The following is a 21,590-nucleotide window of genomic DNA, read 5'->3' on the forward strand; positions in this document are numbered from 1 at the left end:
TACATCAGTGTAAGTGAGAAAAATCTGGCTTTATGTCACAAAGGATTGGAAAATAATACACGTTTCCCTTTATTATCAGTTTATCACATATGTGGCATAGAGTATCTTTCAGCTAAATGTTGTCCTTGATTTGTTCCTGGACTACTTAATAAAGACCCAAAATCATGAGGAACTGTCTAACTCAGGCTCTTTCTCTGTTGTTTGCCCCCACACTTCACATTCTGTGAGTTTCTCTACTGGATCAAAGTATGACAACAAAATGTTTACAGTGGAAACTTATTTTGGAGTATTGCAATGCAATATGATGGCATCCTATCACCATATGTGACAATGCTGCATCAAAATGTTCCAATGTTAGTATGATGTAGTGCAGCGTGTTGCATCAAAATGCCACTACAATGTATCAGAACATTATAATGCTACAACACTTCATAAAAACGTCGTCCCAGTGCTCTGAAACATCATCTCATTATCATATAATGCAACATTACTGGATTAAGTGACACCAGACTGCACAACAATGTATTGCATTAAACAGTCATTGTGTTAGATCAACATGCTACTTTACAGTATGATTTATGTTGCATTAATACAGGCTGAGATGTAACTCACCTTGTTAAAACATCATCACATCTCATCAAAGATATTGCGTGATGTGGTCATGTTGTATGAAAGCAGTGACACTCAGACCTCAGTGTTTCAGGAACGAAATTAGCGATCAATATTACCCAAAAGAGCCACGGTAGTGTGAATTCATTGTTTCATTTACTAAAGTACTATATATTCATATTTAAACAGTAGGAGAGGGGAAATATTTAGTTTATATATATTATTCTCACAGCAAAATGACTGTCCAACTATTAGGAGTACTTGTGGCACCTTAGAGACTAACAAATTTATTAGAGCATAAGCTTTCGTGGGCTACAACCCACTTCTTCGGATGCATATCTATTATTATTTTATCAACTACAACTGGTTAATAACATAGTAAAAGCATCCCGATTGGTTAATAATCAAATCACACAGTGTTTTAGTATCATGTGCTGCAAAGAGCTACAGGAGGAACAACAAGAGCCACTTGTGATTCATGAGCCTCAGTCTGAGTATCACTGCATGAAAGCATTATCATGTTGAAACATGCTGCCATACAGCAATGTCAAAGCATCATTACATTAACATGCCACCTTAGTGATGAGATCATGGCAAACTGACACGGCACTCAAATGCTATCATCCCGTTACATCATGACAGCACAGTGTTCAAGAATCATTGTGCCATGGTGAGATGGTACCTTCAGCTTGGGACCTGATGTTACACCAGAGTGATCCCACATGATAAAAGGGTAACATTACATCCAGGTGCTATTCAGCATGATACTGTTTTGTGGGTTCAGTATGTGTATCTTTGGAACATTATTGTAACCAGTGATTAAAGTACATTGAAACAGGAAGGGGAGCTCATACCAGCTGCCCAGCCAAGGCAGCAGGGGGGAGAGAGGGCTGTAGGGCAGCACCACTTACCTAACTCAAAAAACGTGGGCGGGAGAGGGGGGATTAGAAAGGAGAGTGAAGCCTAAACACAGCAGCACCTCTCCTCTCCCCTCAGCTAAAGTTTATTGACCGTTGCCCCTCCAGAGTCCCACCCCAGCCAGGGCCCTGTTTTTGCCCTTCCCCCACACCTGCTCCCTACCCCCGCCCAGGGCCCTGCTCCTCCCCACATCTGCTCCCTCCCTAACATCCAAAACCCTGCTCCTGCCCGTCCCCTGTGCCTGCTCCCCCTCCCCCACTCCAGCCAAAGCCCGGCTACAGCCCCTCCCCCTTGCCTGTTCCTTCCTCCACTGCCAGGGCCCTACTAATGCCTCCCCCACAGGCCAGGGCTCTGCTACTTCCCCTCCCCCAGGTTTGCTCCTCCTCCTCACCTCCTCCTCTCCGCCAGGCAGGGCCCTGCAGCTGCTGTGGGGTGTCTCCGCCAGTGCCTGCGGGGTCCTTCCGCGAGTAGGCTGCCCGCGCTGCTGCCTGAGCGGGTGCCCCTGCTGGTTTCCGGTGTGTGTTTGAGGCCGGGCCGGGGACGCGGCGCGGAGCCGAGCCGGGGGGGGATGGCGGACGACGGCGCGGAGCGGTCCGACGGCCGCATCGTGAAGATGGAGGTGGATTACAGCGCCACGGTGGACCAGCGCCTGCCCGAGTGCGAGCGGCTGGCCCAGGTAAAGGGGAGCCGGCGGCCGCGGTTGGGCTGAGTCATGGCGCGGCCCGGGCTAGGCCGCCCGCGGGGGAGACGGCCCGGGCCGGGGGGCGCTCGCCTGCCCCAGAGCGGTGCAAGGGGGCCGAGGGAGGTACGGCGCAGGAAGCGCCCCGCGCGCACGCAGTGGGGGAGAGCCCCTTCTCTGGCGCGGGGGGATGGGCAGGGCCGGTGTATGCTGCGAGGGGGTCAGTCCCGACTGCCGGGGGGGGGCATACACGCCATGGGTCCGCCCCCCTTCGGAAACGGGAGGGAGGAGGGGCAAACGCGCTGGGGGACACAGCGGGGCTGGGAGCGGCGTGGGACGGGAGCGCTCCTGGCCTGATAGAGCTGTGTCATGACCGATCTCCTGCAATTGACAGGGCCGTGCCCCTCCCCGCTTCATACAGCCACCGTCTCCCATGGCCTCTAGCTTGCGCCCCATCGCCCGGCCTAGCGCCCTTCCGCGCCATGTAGGCTGTAGGGTGCTCCATTGCCGGTGGGCGAGGCAGAGACCTGGTTTCCAGGGGTGGGATGAAAGGAGGAACCAAGGCCACCAGCCTGGTGACTGGTGCACAAGGGATCTGGAGAGAGAGAATACCCACAGACGACGCTGTGTGATGGAATCCCGGCGGGAGGATGGGGCCCATGTAAGAATATAAGAACGACCGTACTGGGTCAGACTAATGATCCATCTAGCCCAGTATCCTGGCTGCCTACAGTGGCCAATGCCAAGTGGTTCAGAGGGAATGAACGGAACAGGCCATCATCGAGTGATCCATTCCCTGTCGTCTGCTCCCAGCTTGTGGCAAACAAGTGTGTTCCTCTGACACCTGATATTTTAAGGCCTTTGTGTGCAGGGATTGGGGCTGTCTCTGCATAGATAAGCATGGATCAAGTTTGCCCCTACGTAGAGTAGAATCCCAGGAGAGCAGCTATGGATTGTGTGTAGTGACAAAACTGCACCCCCCCCTTAATCCCTCTACTTCAGCATAGCCAGACACAGACTGCCCAATGCAGCATACATTGGGATCCTGGAGGCATCATCTTTCTCCCCCCGCGTCCCCCCCCCCCCACACACACACACACTTTGGATCAGCCAGATGTAGGCCTTTATGCTGCAGCTTGCCCTTTCCCAATAGGTGTAGCCTGCAAAATTTCATAGGGAGGAGGTGGACTGATGCCATGTATGACACATGTACAGTTGTGATGTACAAAAATTAGGAAACCAAGGATATTACCCTGCATTATAGTCAGTCAGGCCATATATGTCAGTGTGCAGTTTAATTCTGTGATTGTAGGTGGACATATACTAGACAAGCCATGGTACACAGTTTGAAGGGACTTGGTCAGGATAAAAATAACTTTTGGAAGCAAATTCCCTTATCTGTATTACTAATACCTTAATGCCTTCTAAAAATTCTTCCAGTTTTTTTGCTTAAGTAGCCCAGTGCTTCAATGTTTGTTACAAACATTTCTATTAATATTAAGTGTTGCTATAATACTTGTTTGGAAATTTAATCTCAGTTTTTGGATCTAAAGTTCCTTACAATGGCCTTTCAATCCCATAGACAAATATAGGACATATAGTCCACAGTATCCAATGAGTGTAGGCATTGTACTTCCATGATTAGGATGTATATGAAGCGCACAGGCATGTGTCACCTACCTCCTGGCTTGCTCTGTTTAATATCAGGAGAGAGATGGGTAGCAGCAACGTTTTTTGTTACAGTATTAACTGTGTTTATATTTACTTAGACTTTGTCTTGAATAGGTTAAGTAGTCCTAAGCCTGTCCCAAACTCAACTTTTTTTCCTAGTGTAAATGCAGGTAGTTTAATTTAAGTGGTCATGTTCTAGCCTAGACTAGAATTTGGCTGACTAAATCAAATTACAGGTGTTACCTTTCATCTTCATTCGGAAGAAAGTTGTGTTTAGGAATCTAAGTGGCTTATCAAGCATGTGTTCAAGCTTGACCATATTTCCTTGTCAAGACACAGCCTTACCGTGTGTCATGTGAGAATGGAGGCTTATGGGTATACTGGGAGAGGAGGAATATACTTATATTCTTTTCAAATTGATAGTTACATTCCTGCCTTCGCCATACTGTTACTTATGGTAGCTTTCTAGCTGAGGGAATGTGTTCTGTTTTTCTCTCTTTTTTTATTTTGTGTTATAGTCAGCTATACATTTAAACCGGCAGCTTTTTGAAATCTCCCTCATTCAAATCGTCATAGCTTGACAGCCCTGAGATTATTCATAACTCCAGGTTCCTAATGTGAAAATGTGTACTGTTGCAACTGAGTGTCCTTTCTGTGTGGAGTTATCTGTATGGTTCTGTGAATTTCAAGGAAAGCTGAGATGTACTATAAGAGGGGTAGGCAACCTACGGCACGCGTGCCGAAGGGGGCACGCGAGCTGATTTTCAGTGGCACTCACACTGCCCGGGTCCTGGCCACCGGTCCAGGGAGCTCTGCATTTTAATTTAATTTTTAAATGAAGCTTCTTAAACATTTTAATAACCTTATTTACTTTACATACAACACTAGTTTAGTTATATATATTATAGACTTATAGAAAGAGACCTTCTAAAAACGTTAAAATGTATTACTGGCACGCAAAACTTAAATTAGAGTGAATAAATGAAGACTCGGCACACCATTTCTGAAAGGTTGCCAACCCCTGTACTACAACAACCAAATTATGTTTAAAATGAGGGAAGTTTAAATATGCCCTGCCTTTCTGATAAATATACTTTTGGGATGTGTTTGGGCTTCCATGAGGCTGTAATTGAAGGTGCGATTTTTTTTAAATTTACATAAGTAATTAAAGCATAGACACATTTTACATGAGAAAGAGGGAATGGGTTTGTGACTCAAGTGATCTGGTTGTATTCCTGCCTCTATCATTGACTAGCTGTGTTATTTTGGGTGAGTTATTTAACAGATAATTTCAGAAGTTTGTTTTTGATTTTGTGCATCTCAGTTTTTGGATGCTGAGTTTCAGACACACAAAGTCCTGATTTTTAGGAATGCTGAGCTGTGACCGGTCCAAATGATGTCAATGAGATCAATGTGTGGTCATGATCTCTGAACATCAGACCCAAGATGTCCCAAGTTAGGCACTCAAAACCAAAGGCCACCCTGTAATTTTGTTCCTTAATTTCTGTATGTTTCCCCATCCATTTAAAAAAAAAAAAAAAGGAGGGTAATGATACTTATCCACCTTTGTAAGGCACTTTGAGATATACAGATGAAAAGTGATATGTAAATGCTAAGTATTATATTAATGTTTATTTCTATCTTCCTTGTCAAAGAACTAAACTACGTTGAAATTAGTCTTTCATCCCGACTTTGCTATATATTTTTTTCTTCTATAACAGATGTAGCTATTTTCTTGGGTTAAACTGTACTATATTTTTTTCAATGTTGGTCCTAATAGTGTTTGTCCATGCTATTAGGAAGGAAGACTTCAAGAGGTCATTGAAACCCTACTCTCTTTGGAAAAACAGACACGAACGGTAAGTAGACTATGCTGTGCAGCACATTTATTTCTGGGGTGTTCTCTTGTGTGTTCCCCCTTTTCCTGACAGTGGTACTAGTGGGAAATTAGAGTGTCTGGCTCTGCCATGTTCCCCCTTTCCCTTGATGGTGGTGGAGCGGGGGGGGGGGAGTCCGGCTCTGTGCCATATTTCCCCATTCTTTTGAAGATGGTGGGTCTGGAGTTATAATGGATTGCTCTTGTCTTTGTATTGTCAAGGCTCTGCAGTGGTAGTGGCTCAGTAGTTTAAGTTGTATATGTAATCACTAATGCACTTTTTGTTTGTTGCAGGCCTCTGACATGGTTTCCACGTCCCGTATCTTGGTTGCTGTAGTAAAAATGTGTTATGAAGCTAAAGATTGGGATGCTCTTAATGAAAATATTATTATTCTGTCAAAGAGAAGAAGTCAGTTAAAACAGGTGACTACATTTTTTTAAACAAAGAAATGCAGCTGTTTAGGAAGGAAAGATATCATGTTACCTTTCTAATTCCCCTTCTGTGTAGTGCCTGTGCTGTTTGTGTTTTAATGTCCTTCTGAATATACTAATGTCAGCTTCTGTTGTTGTTTCTGATAGGCTTATTCAAGGAGGCTTGTGTGCTAAATTCACCCTGCTGTCATCCACATTAACCTACTGAAAAATGCACTCGGAATGTAAAATACTAAAATGGTTTTTTAACCATTAAACGGTTAACCAATAAGTATTAGTCTTACCGTTAATATATTGCAGTTATTTTTTAAAACAGATTGGCAGCAGCCCCGGATCCCTGCTGAGCGGGGACAGGCAGTGGGCGGGGACTGGCGTCAGCCCTGGACCCTTGTCGGGTGGGGCCCCCATCATGTTAAAGATTAAATGGTTAACCAATATAATTTTAATAGTTAAAACAGATACTTTTTAAAATGGTATTTACATCCCTAATATGCACACACTCATGTTGCTTTTTTTGGTTTTTCTCTTCTGTTCATTTGTTTTGTTAGGTTGTCTGCAAATTCTTGGGACAGTGCCTATGTGTAAAATTTTCAAAAGATTTAGGCTTCTAAGTTTCGCTGCAAGTCAATGGGGCTTAGACTCCTAAGTGCCTGAGTTGCTTTTGAAAATGTTACCTTTTGTCTTCATATCTGTCTAAAGCTCCTAGTGCCCTGCTGCTGTATCAACAGTAATCTGTTCACTAATTCCTCTGAGTGAACACCTCTTTAATTTGCTGTGAATGTGGGATTCCGTTAAATTTCGGTCACTTTGTTCTGGAGCTTAACATCAACTCAAAAAACTTCGCTGACTTTGTCCCTTTATTTCTGGTTCTTTTGAATCTTATTTCTGATATATATTTTTTTCCTAGCCTCTTAGTTGTAATCATAGATTCCTATTCTCCTCCCTATGCCTCTTCAGTAGCTTTCACTTTAAACACAATATTAAAACATCCTATGCAGTTTTTTGTATCAGTTCCAATCTCCTCCATTTCTTGCTCATTTCCAGCATCTGTTAAACTTTCTTGGTCGCTACCTCACGCTACACCTAGGTTTCAGGTCTCTGATGACTAACGACACCAATTCCTTTTTCTTCTTCTGTCTATTTAGGTATCTTTAACCCTGTTGTCACCATGGTACTGTATTTGGTTTTGTTTTAATACATTGGTCATACTATATTCTCCCCAAGCCTCATGAAATGCCAAAAATCTGTGCGTGATAAAGAGACTTCTTGTTTGCCCGTTCCATTTTGGTCTTCTTTATATCTGTTCACTCTTACTCAATTTCATGGTTCACATTTCTGCACCTCCCTGTTACCTGTTGGTGATATCCAGAATAAACAAGACTAGGCCCAATACAGGTCTTAGATTAATTTCTTTTTTTAGACTTCCTCGTTTATCGTTAGTGGGGCTGGATCTCTGCCAATGTGCACCCTGGAATAGGACCCCACTGTCATGTACCAGCATTAGCGAGTACTCTGTCATATGCTCCAACTGATATATTGTGGAAATGATACACCAGTGTTGGGATGGGGTGGTGATGAAGCAGAGCAAGGGACCGCCTGAAATGTAAAATTCCGTTAAGCAGTCCAAAGTCAGGGAAAACCCATGGTGTATTGCCTACCTATTCTCTGCTGTGTTGTCTGAGAGAGATACTTTGCCCTGATCACTGAGGTCTGCTTCCTTTGCAGTTTTCAATCTAAGAAAATATGTGTCATTAAGCTGTTCTTAACTAGTATGCTAGTCTTGTACGTCAAGAGTTTCTGAAGTGCTGATGCTTGGGATTGCCTACAATTTCAGTTTATTCAAGTCTCATGAAAGACAATAATCCGCACTGGTCAAGCATGATCTAGCTCATATGAAACAGGATTACTCGTGGCTTTCACTTATATGTATATCTAATGGTTGACTTTGTTTCCCCACTAAATCCTGGGTGTCTCAACCATTCTTCTTTACTTAACAAGGCTTAATTAACTAATCAGTTAACAGTGATGTAAAGTACATGAGGATTGCCAAGTCTGATATTTCAGATGAAGTTGTAACCTCCACCTCTTTAAATGCACCTAGCTATTCAATAATGTTATATCATAGGGGGATTTCTACTTGACTCTAGCTGGTGATCAGCTCTTGCCTTCAGACTTAAGAAGACTGATATGTCTTAATTTTATTTTAGTGATTGTAAATGTAGATGATATTTTTATTTATGCTTGATAGCAGAGCAAACTGAGCTGTGTGGAAGGATATATATTTTTAGTTTGCAAAAACTTTAGTTGTATGTTCCCCCCGCCCCCCTTTTGTGTTGAGAAGAAGGGAAAAAAAGGACTAAGATACTTAGCACATAGTGGAATACAAATATAATAGTATGGCAGAGCAGTAATTGGCTCACAATGGTAAAACTGACTTTTTCCAGAAGAAAATGAATAATGAAATTGATATTGTAGTTTTTGGTTTACATGTAAAGTGTGATGTTAAACAGAATTGTTGTGGTTTATCATGGTCATACAAGGCTACGCTTTGTGAGAACACATACATTTGAAACTGGAATGATGACATCAATCAGAAATAACTTATATTTCTCTAGAAATTTACAGATACCACAAAAGAAGGGACAGTATACCCCACTATTTATTTAGACCAGGGTAAAATGCATACTGAACACCCCTTTTTATATTATGGAAATCCGGTAGCAAGCAGATCAGCTCTTTCCAGCCTGCAAAGTAGTCAGTTTGATTTGGCAGAAGAAAATGTCAATTCTGCTCTTCGAGTAAGTTGAGAACAAGTTTGAGAGAAGTGATACAGACACATCCCATTTGACTTGAGCCAGCCTCTGATCTCAGTAATATCTTACTGTGGAAGGGCATCTGCTCACTTCGGTTACACCTGGGGATAAAAAACTTGTGGCTGACCTGAGTCAGCTGACCCAAACTCCCAGAGTTTGGACTGAAAAATTGCTGTGTCGATGTTTGGGCTCAGGCTGGAGCCCAAGCTCTGTGAGGGTGGGCCCAAATATCTACACAGCAATTTTTAGCCCTGTAGCCGGAGCCCCACAAGCCCAAGTCAGTTGCCCCAGGCCAGCCATGGCCGTGCCATGGGTCTTTTATTCTTCTGTTTTATCCTATTAAGTTCATGCCTAGTAGGAGTGAAAACAGCCCCTCCAACACACCCCCACGCTTATTTTGGAAGAGAGTCCATTTACTTTGATATTAATAGTTCTTATATCTTAACATTTGATTACAAATGCCCCAAAATTATATTTTTGGCGCACACCTAGAAATCTAAAAATAGAGTAATATTTTGTTTTCCATTGTTTATACCAGGCAGTTGCTAAAATGGTCCAGCAGTGCTGTACCTATGTTGAGGAGATTACAGACCTACCAATCAAACTGCGATTAATAGACACACTGCGTATGGTAACAGAAGGAAAGGTAAGACTTTTTGTTTTCAGACTGGAACCTTTTGATGTCTAGTGATGTAATAAAAAGGATATTTGCCTTCCTTAAAGCATGTCTTATTTCTTTTTTCTGGTTAGAGAGAGACCCAAAATACATTTTGAAATTAATATGATAAGGAAATCTGTATGTTTCTATTCAAAATATCTTGGAAAACTACTTCCTTATATTGCTCATTTAAGTAGCTTGTTGGAATACTAATTTTTTTTTTGTAAGTCTCTGTATTAATGAAACCTTCAAGTATTAAAGCTGAGAGTTCTAAAAATTCAATTTATTCTTCACTATTTGTGATGTTTGTTTATTTTTTACATTTCTCCTTTTGGGAAATGAAAATAGACTAGTCAGTTTTACTTCCTTATTCTGGTGGATTAGCATGCTGTTGAATGCTTATGTTCCAAACACGAAACATGATTTTTTTTGTTTAAAAATCTTGATATAGGAATTTAAAAAAAGCAAGGAACAAAAACCAAAAAAAAAATATAATTAATGGAAACATTTCTATTAGCCTTTGTTTTTAAAAAATGTAAATGCTGAGTTCCTCTGGACCCAACAACGTCTTTTTAAGATTTATTTTCAGTACTTATTGTTGACTTAAAGTTGTGTACATATCATCATCATCATCATCATCATCAAGGCAAATTTGGAAGGGACATAGCTTCCTTGCACATCGAATACCCCCTGGATAGATCTCTGGCTTGGCTCAGACAATTTAGTTGGATGCCCAGTCTGTTTCCAATCAGTGGCAGTCTTATTGCACCACTGAAGCTTTTGGTGACAATGAGATTGCCGACAGTGTAGCAGCATTCCTTTTTTTGTGATTAACATATCTATTAATTTTCATAATCAAACAACAAAAAATACAAAAAGGTAAATGACTTACACCTTGTATATGTTACCAAATACTGCACAATTCACAGGATTTCCAATAAAATTACGCAATTACGCAACTTGTCAACTCTGCAAGCCCGGACAATACAAAATCAGACAGTTTTACACAGCTGTAACATGTTAGGGTGGGGAGAATTATACAAACAACAAAATACACAAATAGGCATAAAAGTGAAGGAGGGGACCAGAGGGAAGTGGACAAGGACAGAAAAAGCAGAGATGTCAAGTGAAATGGAAGACTGGCATTATTTGATCTATCTCAGAATTTTTTGTCCAAATGTATATAAAAAAATCCATTTTTTTTTTTAAATTCATATTGCTCTCTACAGCGATAAGTGATTCTTTCTTTCGCTGCTAACTCATACAGGTCCAAAGATCACTTCCATGTATAAGCCTACTCCTCCATTTATGTAACATCATGCACTCAGTAGAACCTCGAGAACCAAAATCTTTGCAGTGGAGTTAAACACAGCATAGTAGGTATTAGGATATAGATATGCAGGCCTGCCTGTAAAGGCCTATATTTTAAGAACTTAGGTCTATTTTTATCTATTACTTCCTGTTTGCCCCTAATTTATATAGTAAGTTGGGATTTGAAAATAAGGAAAAAGGAACTTGGATTTAAGGTTGCTGGAAGTTCACCCCAATAAACATCGAATTGTTTGCACCTTTTGGACTTCGGGTATTGTTTTTCTCTGTTCACGTGAGAAGGACCAGGGAAGTGGGAGGGTGAAGGAATAAGCCCTCTAACAGTAGGTACATAACCTAAGATATAACTTTCAGCTGAGGTTTGTTTGCTGAAGCCAAGCACTATTTTTCATTAATATCCATCTCTTTCCACAGCTGTCTGACTGTTGGACAGTCCCATAGTATATGCATCAGGGTTCCTTTTTCTTTATTACAGCACCAACAAACATCAGAGGACAAGGACCCCATCTTGCCAACCTCTGTGGTGTCCAGTACATTATGAATAGACTATTTTGCTGAGAATCACAGAAGCATTTTTAACATTCCGTAAAATTCTCTGCCATTGGGCTTTTTTTTAAGGGCTGTGATAACTTCCCTTTCCATGCTTTCACAAAAAGCTCCAGACCAGTGAAGGTTCTCTTCATTAGTAAAAGCATACGTAGTAGATATAGGCCTAAGGAGTTTATGAAACATTTCCAAGGTTCCCAGTTGCTCTGGGACTTCTGGCAGTCCTAGGGCATCCGACCAAATTGATACATTAACAGATGTTTTAGTTGTAAGTACTGCCACTCTGCTGAGGGTGGCAGGTCATGTTGTTGCATTAGAGTTAGAAAAGAAACAAAGCTCTCATCCTTGACTAATTGGGAAATCCATATAATACTCTTGCTCAGCCAGTACTTCCAAATCATAGGTTCTCCCCCTTCCCCCCATTTGCAAGGCTGGGGTACCTCAGATAGGTGCTTTTGCATGACAGTGAGGATGAAATTGGTACCTCTTTGCTAGGGTCACCCAGACCCTTTGTGCAACCACCTTGATAAACACGCTTTGTAATTTGTTGGTTTCCCATCCTAATGTGTCTGTACCAAGAAAGCCACCAATACTGAACCCTGACTGATGGAGTTGGTTGCTGGTTCGACTATGACTATCCTCATTAAGTGGCAAGACAAGATCAATAATACGGAGCGGCTGATGATGAGAATTGAAAACATCAGTCCGCTATTCTTCAGCATTCCCATTGCTGACGTTTCGCTGCTGTACAGTAAAGTTGGTATGATCATGGTTCTGTGCATCTGCAACTTTGTAGAAAGCTTGATGTCACAACATCTCCCCAGAGGCCACTGAGATGGCTGCTGTTCAAGTGTCCAAATCTTTTGAACATCCCCCATCACTGTCTGATGCCTTCCCAAGTATTTGACAGTTGCCACCTGCATGATATCCCACCTGGTTAATACTGAGGTGGTTGTAATCTAGAGTTGGAAGCTACATGATGGTACTGACTAGGGGATTTAGTTTAGTCCAGATTGGTAACCAAACCAGTGTTTGCTGCTTCTTGCACAGGCAGATTGGCCGTCAGCTGCACAAAATGAGCCAACGAGGGAATGTCATTGGCATATATGAGGTCTTGAAGCAAAATGGTGGTGAGCCATACACTACCAACAGCTGCTTCTTCAAGCTTATCCATCAACCAGTCTATGCTGATATTGAACAATAATGGTGACAGGACACAGCCTTGCTGAACTCTTATGGAAATAGGAACCCACGCTGTGTATCTACCATTAACTTGAACCGAGCTTTTTGTTCTATTATAGAGCTCTTCTGTCAATGACGCTATCTTCCCAGGGACATCAAGTTGCCTTATTAGATCCCCCAAGCATTGCTTAATACGCTGAATAAAAGGCCTGAAAGAAATCTGTAAAAAGTGCTGCACATGACTTATTAAATTCTGACATCTTCTCAAAAGGCTGTCTCAAGGTAAAGATCTGGTTGTTAGTGGAATGACCAGATCTAAAACGGCACAGCCTTTGCTGTGAGGTGCATCACTGATTCAAGACATTAACATGGAAACAAAGACTTTTCCTGGGACTGCCAACAGTATAATACCTCGGTAGTTACTCTCTTCGGCCTTGCTGCCCTTTTTGATGAAAGGCAAAATAAAACCCTTCTTCAGGTCATCGAGGATGATGTTAGTGTGCCAGATGGTCTGGAAGAGCCTATGCAGTTTGCAATGACAAAACACACCTGTTTTCAGCAACTGAGGTGTGATGTTACAAATTGTATATTTATAAAGTTATGTTATACATGTGTTACTCTTAGTCTTATTAGGTATGAAAGAAAATTAACAAAATATGAAGTGTTACATAGAATACTGAGTTGATGGCTGAGTTGTCCAAGGCTTCCTCTTGGAAAATGTAATTTCTGTTGAGCAAAGTCTATGTTTATTTACTCTTACGCCTTTTACCAGTTCAGATCAAGCCTAGGTAGCTAGTAACCAAATGTTGTTAACTGATGGCTGGTCATTAGTGCTTGTAAAAGGAGATGGTCTCCGTCCAGTTTGTGGTAGACAACCGTTCCCATCACAAAATGAACCATCATCGTTTGCTTCACTGAGAATCTTGGTAGAGAGGTGAATGAACTATCTTATTCCTAGGTGCTGTCCTTCCAGATCAGGGTTGAGACTCAGTAACAGAGGGAGCTTTGCAGTGTTGCTTCCCCTGCTGTATCTCTTATCTGAATATTTCCAGGGCTACAGCACTGGTCGTGAACAATAGATTGACTAACGAAATATAAAAAAAAAAGTGTTTCCTATTTTTTTAAATACAGACTGTACACTATTCTTAAAATTAATTTGAGTTTCCAAATATTAAACTCTTATTGTAGCACAGAGAAAACTTCTATGGAAACATTTCCTAAAGCAGTTGTAACATAAATTAATGCTTCACTTACAAAATCATCACATTATGTTCTCTTCATTTAAAGAACAGTAGAAAGATTTCAGTGAGACTACTTATAGGTGTAAAGTTATGCAGATTTGTATATCACAGCCTTAGATGCAACACACTTTTACTTAGTAAAATAAGTTTCAGTGTTGGATTTTATTTTAATTCCAGATCTACGTGGAAATTGAGCGTGCTCGTCTTACAAATACACTTGCAACAATAAAAGAACAAAATGGTGACGTGAAAGAAGCTGCTTCAATTTTGCAAGAACTACAGGTAATGCATCATATGGTTCATAAGTGTTTCACGTACAAAAATCAACATTTTCTCAACGACTGACAGTAAGATTGTTTGTTTGTAGCGAGATTTGAGGCTTAATCAAGCATAGCTATCCAGGAACCAATTAACTGTCTTCAGTGGAAGTGTAATTAGATTTAAAATGCTCTAGCTCTGCTAATTTGGCTGATGCTGAAAATTACTTGGAATATTTCCCTTTTGGGAAAAGGGGTTCCCATGTATTAGCTGATACAGAAGGTTTAGTCCTAGTTAATCTTTTGACTTCTGGAATGGAGAGTTCAAACTCAGGCCATCATTCAAAATGAAGTGTTCTTGGATCCACTTATTCTTTGTTGAGTTTTTTTACATGAATTTGGCACAGGGAACTGGCTGTTGATGGGTCTGGAAGGAATTCCCTCCCATGTTTTCGTCCGCTAAAAGAGTAGCGTGTGGGTCCTTTGTGTAGAAGGAATCCTTAGGACTGGGCTGAGTTAAGGATGTGAGGGTATAGCCAAAGAGAACCCTAAACTTTTTTCACATCTCTATTTCTTGAGAGCCTGAGAATTCCCATCCATTTGTCAGATCACCACCACCATTTTTTCTGCTGAAAGGGGTGGATACACTTCCTTCAGAGCTAATGAACGTTGTTATTTTGTCATCTAGTGTGTGGGTGCTTTGTTCAAAGGTAGAGACTTCTGAGTAAAATTAGCTGCTTGGTTACAATGCCTTTCTTAAGAAAGGTTTCAGAGTGGTAGCCGTGTTAGTCTGTATCAGCAAAAACAATGAAGAGTCCTTGTGGCACCTTAGAGACTAATACATTTATTTGGGCATAAGCTTTCGTGGGCTAAAACCCACTTCATCAGATGCATGGAGTGGAAATGCATCTGATGAAGTGGGTTTTAGCCCATGAAAGCTTATGCCCAAATACATTTGTTAGTCTCTAAGGTGCCACAAGGATTCCTCATTGTTTTTTCTTAAGAAACTTTTCCAGAAAACAAGAGGCAACTGTGTGTGTGTGTGTGTGTGTGTGTGTGTGCATGCATGCATGCATAAATAAGGCATATCAGTTGGGGTTTGTGTATGCATGTTGTGTAAGTTGGGCTATGCATGCACAAATAAATACATAAGGCAAGTTTTGGGGGGATTTTATCTTATGTGCATTCTCTGGGTGATTTTAATGCACACAGTCAGACAATATTAATTTGTTCTCTGTTATAACATATATATGATGCTCAGTAAGTCCGTGTAGTAGAATTTTACACATAGCAGCTTTGGTTTAAAGCTAAATATTTTATAATAAGCACATGAAAGAAGTATGATGAAAATCTTTGATAGAAGGGCATGCTTCTCTCCTTAACATTATTAAATAAAGATCCATGGAGTTAAACACTTCAATTTCCTTTTTAGGTGGAAACCTATGGTTCAATGGAAAAGAAAGAGCGGGTGGAATTTATCTTGGAGCAGATGAGACTCTGTTTGGCTGTAAAAGACTATGTTCGGACCCAAATTATCAGCAAAAAAATTAACACCAAATTTTTCCAGGAAGAAAATACAGAGGTAAAGTTGATGGAGGGATTTTTTTTTTTCTGTCAGTCTGTGGCATGCATTCTCGTCATGCACAGGAGTTTTTGTATAGTCAGTCTTTGGAATTCAGTTGGATGTAATTTGTGAGATTAGTGGATCTGTTTTTAATTTTGACATTTGTTTGACATTGTTTCAGAAATTAAAGCTGAAATACTACAACTTAATGATTCAGCTGGATCAACATGAAGGTTCCTACCTCTCAATCTGTAAGCACTACAGAGCCATTTATGATACTCCTTGTATCCAGGCTGAAAGTGAAAAATGGCAGCAGGTAAAAACATTGCAAATGGAACTGCAGCAGTTCATAGTGGCAAATATCCATTTTACTGTATATTTACTGTATTTGTTAATGTTCATATACAGATAGATGCTAAAGGATCCATGTTCATCTAACAAACTGTCTACATAAGGAGGAATATAATAAAAGCAATTATGAGTGTCCTTATGTAATCAATATTTGTATCAATGACATATAGTGTATGTTGTCTTAAATTCTGAGGATGACTGAACTTCTCCATTTCATGAGTGAAAGCCTAGAAACAACTTGTGAAATTAAATTCTGAACAGTATTTTTCTTAATTTACAGGGCTAGCTCTGAAACCGTGTACACAATGCAAATGCTACAAACTCAAGATTGTTTTTCTCTTAAATGCTATTATTACAAATAACTTGGCCTGAATCATCTTGCCGTGTGATCAAAATGTAAAAGTTTTGTTTCTACAAATTTAATTATTAAATTTATTTTTATTTTGTTTTATTACCTTAGTTTCTTAATAAATTTGAGCCTCACAGAATGTATCTTGTTATATGTACAGTAGATTAGCTGCACATACATTTTATTCATACTCTGAGAACTGCTTTTACTTTGACATCAGTATTGTTGTTTTTTCTGGCTATTTTTCTGTAATAAAAAAACAAACCATGTTTTCCTTTGAACAGGAACTGAAGAACGTTGTTCTGTATGTTATCCTTTCACCTTATGACAATGAACAGTCTGATTTGGTACACAGAATAAGCAGTGACAAAAAGCTAGAAGAAATCCCTAAGTATAAGTAAGTATCTTTTGAATAGTCCACTCTGACAAAAAACAAAACAAAAAACCAGCCCTTTAAAGAGTGGTTTGAAGGCAGAGGGGATTCAGCTACTGTTAGGTTGAGAACCACTGCAGTAGACTATTGACCATTGTAGGCCGGATATGTGGCCCACAATGTGTTATGTGGGCTGGATCCAATACTACCTGTATGGCCCTGAGGATGTCACATGGGCCGCAGCTCTGTGCTGATTAAGCCACAGGTTGAGAACCACTGGTCTATTGTCAATATTTCCTATACAATTAATGTCGTGTGGAAAAAAAGAAAAATCTATAACGATGTTTTTGAGTGTGTGCAAGTCAAAATTATAAATAGTAACTTAACACAAATGTGTGTCTGTGATGGAGAGTTCTGTATTATGGACATAATCTGAACAGCTACTATTCCGTAATACTACACTAAATAATATTGAGAGTCTAATTTTCAAAATATGGTCCATACACAATCATTACGTGCATGTGATAGAATTTACATATGCAAACCCTTTTTGCGTAAGCACACTGAGTACAAATCAAGCATAAATTACTTTTATATCCTTAAATGTTGTTGTTTGCACCCATGAATGTACATACAAGTTTTGCATGCAGAATTGCAGATGGACAAGAGAGGCTGGGTTGATGACATCCCTTTTTAAATTTAGCTCTGAGTATCTGTTTCTCCCAAAACATACCATGCGGCTTGTATAGTCGTTTACAGCTGTGCAAAGTGGATGTGAAATGGTTTGGTAGAATTTGGCACAACTTTGCACAGGTGGCTAAGATAACATATGGCACAAAGAAGTGGAAATTGAAGCCATAGAGTGAGTGTGTGTGTGTGAATCAGTCAGTCAGTAGGAAGTGTTAATATAAAAACTTCCTGTTTGTGGATTATAAATTTTAAAGTGCTGAGTAGAATTAAAAGTTATGATTAGTAGTGATAAAATTATGCTGTTTGCTATGGTATTTGTCTGTTGGCAGGATTTTTAATACAAAATACAAGTTTTATTGGTATAGAATTCTGAACTGATTTCATTAAACCATTTACAGAGATCTTTTAAAACTATTTACCACTATGGAGTTGATGCGCTGGACCGTCCTAGTTGAGGAATATGGAAAGGAATTAAGAGAAGGAAGTCTTGACAGTCCTGCCACAGATGTCTTTGGTTATACAGAAGAAGGTGAAAAGAGATGGAAAGACTTAAAGAACAGAGTTGTGGAGCACGTAAGTACAGTCTGCTTTTTAACCATTCTTACGATATAAATTAAGCATGGAATTGCTAAAAATGCTTTTTTTTGCTTGCTTTATTTATAAAGAGAGGGACAGGAGAGAACATACGAGAGAAGCTGATAAGTTGTCTTTTCTTCTTTCCATAATGTTCTAATTCTCCTTTTGCATTCCTGATATGTTTATTTTGTAGCTATGTCTTTGTGAGCAGCTGATGCTGTGTCAAAGAAGTAGATCCAGTACTCTGAGAGTAATGCACATTCCACTACTTCGGCTCTGAAATCATAAACTAATTTTTGCTTTCACTTTAACAAATTGGAATATAGCAGTTTGAGCAAACAATGGAATTATAAACAAAACAGCACAAGTGCAAACAAATAATATTTAAATAGGGTTTACGTAAGTTGTAAGACTCGGCCCTCTGAAATTAGGGCAAAAACTTGAAGAGTGCTGTTTAATATTAAATCTGTAGTTAGTGACTGGCTTCATTCGTTATTAGTTTGAGAGGCAGTAGCTTGTCTTTGTATATGCAGGAGAATTGTATGTGTCCAAGGGCTGGTCTACACTAACCCCCCCACTTCGGACTAAGGTACGCAAATTCAGCTACGTTAATAACGTAGCTGAATTCGAAGTACCTTAGTCCGAAGTTACCGCGGTCCAGACGCGGCAGGAAGGCTCCCCCGTCGATGCTGCGTACTCCGCTCGCCGAGCTGGAGTACCAGCGTCGAAGGCGAGCACTTCCGGGATCGATCCGGGGCACTTCCGGGATCGATCCGGGATCGATTTATCGCGTCTTAACCAGACGCGATAAATCGAACTCAGAAAATCGATTGCTTACATCCGGGTCCGGATGTAAAGTGAAGACGTACCCCAAGAAAAGACCCCTTATTCATTTGCATACCTTTCTCTGGATAAGCCATTATAGCAACACAAGTCCTAATCTGTTTTTAACATTGACCTTTATATTTTTGCAGCCTGTGTCAGTTCCTTTTTACAAATAACCCTCTACTCTGAACACTTTTATTCCAGAATATTAGAATAATGGCAAAATATTATACCAGAATTACAATGAAGAGGATGGCACAGCTCCTGGATCTATCTGTTGATGTAAGTGTTGCTCAGGATATCCTCAGCATTCTTCTTAGACGTGTCCATGTGGTAGAGAACTCAGTATTCAACAAAATAGCGCTTTGACTTAATTTGCATTTATTTGCATTGGGTGTTTTTTTTTAAGATTAAAAATTACAAGTCTGTCACAAATAGTGTTTGGAACAGCCACGCATCCAGTGCAGAAAGAGGAGGTAGAAATACCCACTTTGAATAAAGAACCTGGAGAAAAGTATTTTCTCTCGCTCATAGTTATGCCTATCACTGTAGTATCTGAGCGCCTCACAACCTTTTAATGTATCTATCCTCACAACAGCCCTGTAATATTGCCTTTAGTCTCTGATCCCCATCCTGGTATAACCAATGCTTTCCAGCTGTTACCATCAGAAACTAAATGGAAAAAAACAATATTAACTTTTAGAGAGATACAGGTAACATTAATTGAATTCTGGTTCAATGATTATAATTGAGAAACAATTTAAAATACCTCAGGAGTAATAATAGAGATGTTAAATAGAATATTTTTCGTTTTGCCTCTGATAATGAGTATATAGGCTAGACTTTGAACACTTGCCTATTCAAGGTTTAGAATAGAATTTTGTATCGCAAAACAGCACTCAAGTTGTTACAAGGCAAAGAATAAACACACAAGGCAAATCAAATCTGAAGGAGTGTTAGCATCAGGTTCTATACTGTACCTAGATACTATATTCCACTGTTCAGGCCCTCAGCAATACTTGATTAAAACAGGCTAATGATATAGGGTTTCTTCCTTACTTTTGAACTCCCTGGTTTATGTATTCGTCACTCTTTTTGAACATAGGTCTTTCATTTTTAAGTTTTCCCAGTGGATCCACTCATAGCAGCATCTAGCATGGGAGCATGGGGAGGGCAAATTCACAGCTTGTTTAGTTCAGAGTATTTGCTTTAAGGTGTTTAATTGCACCTCCTGCTCTGCACAATACCACCTCACAGAAGCATCATTTACCTGACCAATGTTTGTACAGTGTAATTGGTGTGGAATTTAGCAGTAGAAAGCATGTTCTGGAAGCTGTTTAGCCAAGTGCTCCCAATGTATGTTAAGAGGCTTTCAGGTGTAATGTATTTGACTTGTGCAGTTTGAAAGTTTTTAGATGTATCTTGAACTGCAAACAGATGTTAGCTGTTTAGTATGGCTAACATCAGAAACTTGTTGACCCTAGGTAGTTTAGTAACTACAACATAATTCCAATGCCAGAGGCGTTAATATTAAATATTATGGCCACTAGAAGTACTGTAATTCAAACAGACTATATTACTGTTAGTATTGGTAACACCTCAGTCACACTGCTGTCGTGTTAACTGGAAATTTGGAAAGAACATAGAGTATTTTGTTAATTACAAATGCTGTTCTCCTGATTCAGTGCCGTTTGTCTCCTTTGCAGGAATCGGAGGAGTTCCTGTCCAACCTAGTAGTAAATAAGACCATCTTTGCAAAAGTAGACAGGTTGGCAGGAATTATCAATTTCCAGAGGCCCAAGGACCCAAATAACCTACTCAATGACTGGTCTCACAAGCTCAACTCACTGATGGCCCTAGTTAACAAAACCACACATCTTATTGCCAAAGAGGAGATGATACATAACCTGCAATAAGATGCTTCAGTATACTTAATGCTTTTGAAGAAGGCATTAAAACTTGGTAATAGACTATTATCCCAGTGTATATTTGGTTTATTTTCTCCCTACCCAAACCCTCCCTGTCTAAAACTTAGAACATGAATAATAACTCTTGGAAGTCTTGTTGATAATTAAGTTCCCTTGATTATTCGTTAATTGTTAAACATTTTTTGCTACAGTTGGTGAAAACATAATAAAATGTATTGCCTGTGTTATCAAAATTAGTCTTGTGATTTATCCCAGTAGTTTTTTAATAAATTTGTAGATGTTTGTCTTGATCTACCTAAGAAATAAGTCTGCACTTATTTCTTTACATAGTTACTTTTGTTTTTGAAGATGTGTGGGGTATGCTGTGACATTTTTGGCAAGTGTTTTACTTTGGTGCATTTTATTTGTAACGTACAATGATAAATATTTAATATGTCAAAGGTCTAACTTGTATAAAGGCCAAGAAATTCAGGTTTAAGACTAATGCTTCATTTTTTCTTTGTGCTTCAGTATTGCAGGGGTTTTAGACCCAGCACTTCATCTTATAAAGGCAGCTTGGATTTCTCAGACGTAGCTCTGAATTTCCTTGCTTTTATGGGTATTGGCCAGCTCCTTAATTTAACTGGGTTGTGGATTTTAATTTGTAATAGCACCAGTAGCACATAATTAACTTGGATGATGCTTCAAATCCACCCTCTTGTTCTGTTCATTTTGCCTTAATTA

The 21,590-nt window shown here is 40.0% G+C and overlaps 2 protein-coding genes across 2 annotated transcripts in view; one reads left to right on the top strand and one right to left on the bottom strand.

The window, feature by feature from the left end:
• PITPNC1 (phosphatidylinositol transfer protein cytoplasmic 1) overlaps nucleotides 1–2,133 on the bottom strand; it is a 192,532-nt gene extending 190,399 nt beyond the window's left edge. Inside the window, 2 exon segments of the mRNA XM_065415045.1 lie at nucleotides 1,919–2,097; nucleotides 2,100–2,133. Coding sequence (XP_065271117.1) covers nucleotides 1,919–2,097; nucleotides 2,100–2,133 — 213 coding nt within the window.
• On the top strand, nucleotides 2,083–21,100 carry PSMD12 (proteasome 26S subunit, non-ATPase 12). Its single transcript, XM_065415044.1, has 11 exons — nucleotides 2,083–2,203; nucleotides 5,677–5,736; nucleotides 6,048–6,176; nucleotides 9,537–9,644; nucleotides 14,132–14,236; nucleotides 15,644–15,793; nucleotides 15,957–16,091; nucleotides 16,760–16,872; nucleotides 17,937–18,111; nucleotides 19,144–19,221; nucleotides 20,646–21,100. The coding sequence occupies exons 1-11, from the start codon at nucleotides 2,096–2,098 to the stop codon at nucleotides 20,853–20,855; spliced, it is 1,371 nt and encodes a 456-aa protein (XP_065271116.1). The 5' UTR covers nucleotides 2,083–2,095; the 3' UTR covers nucleotides 20,856–21,100.
• Nucleotides 21,101–21,590: the final 490 nt, after the last annotated feature.

The sequence above is a fragment of the Emys orbicularis genome, chromosome 13, assembly GCF_028017835.1.
Source record: "Emys orbicularis isolate rEmyOrb1 chromosome 13, rEmyOrb1.hap1, whole genome shotgun sequence".
Taxonomy (NCBI): domain Eukaryota; kingdom Metazoa; phylum Chordata; order Testudines; family Emydidae; genus Emys; species Emys orbicularis.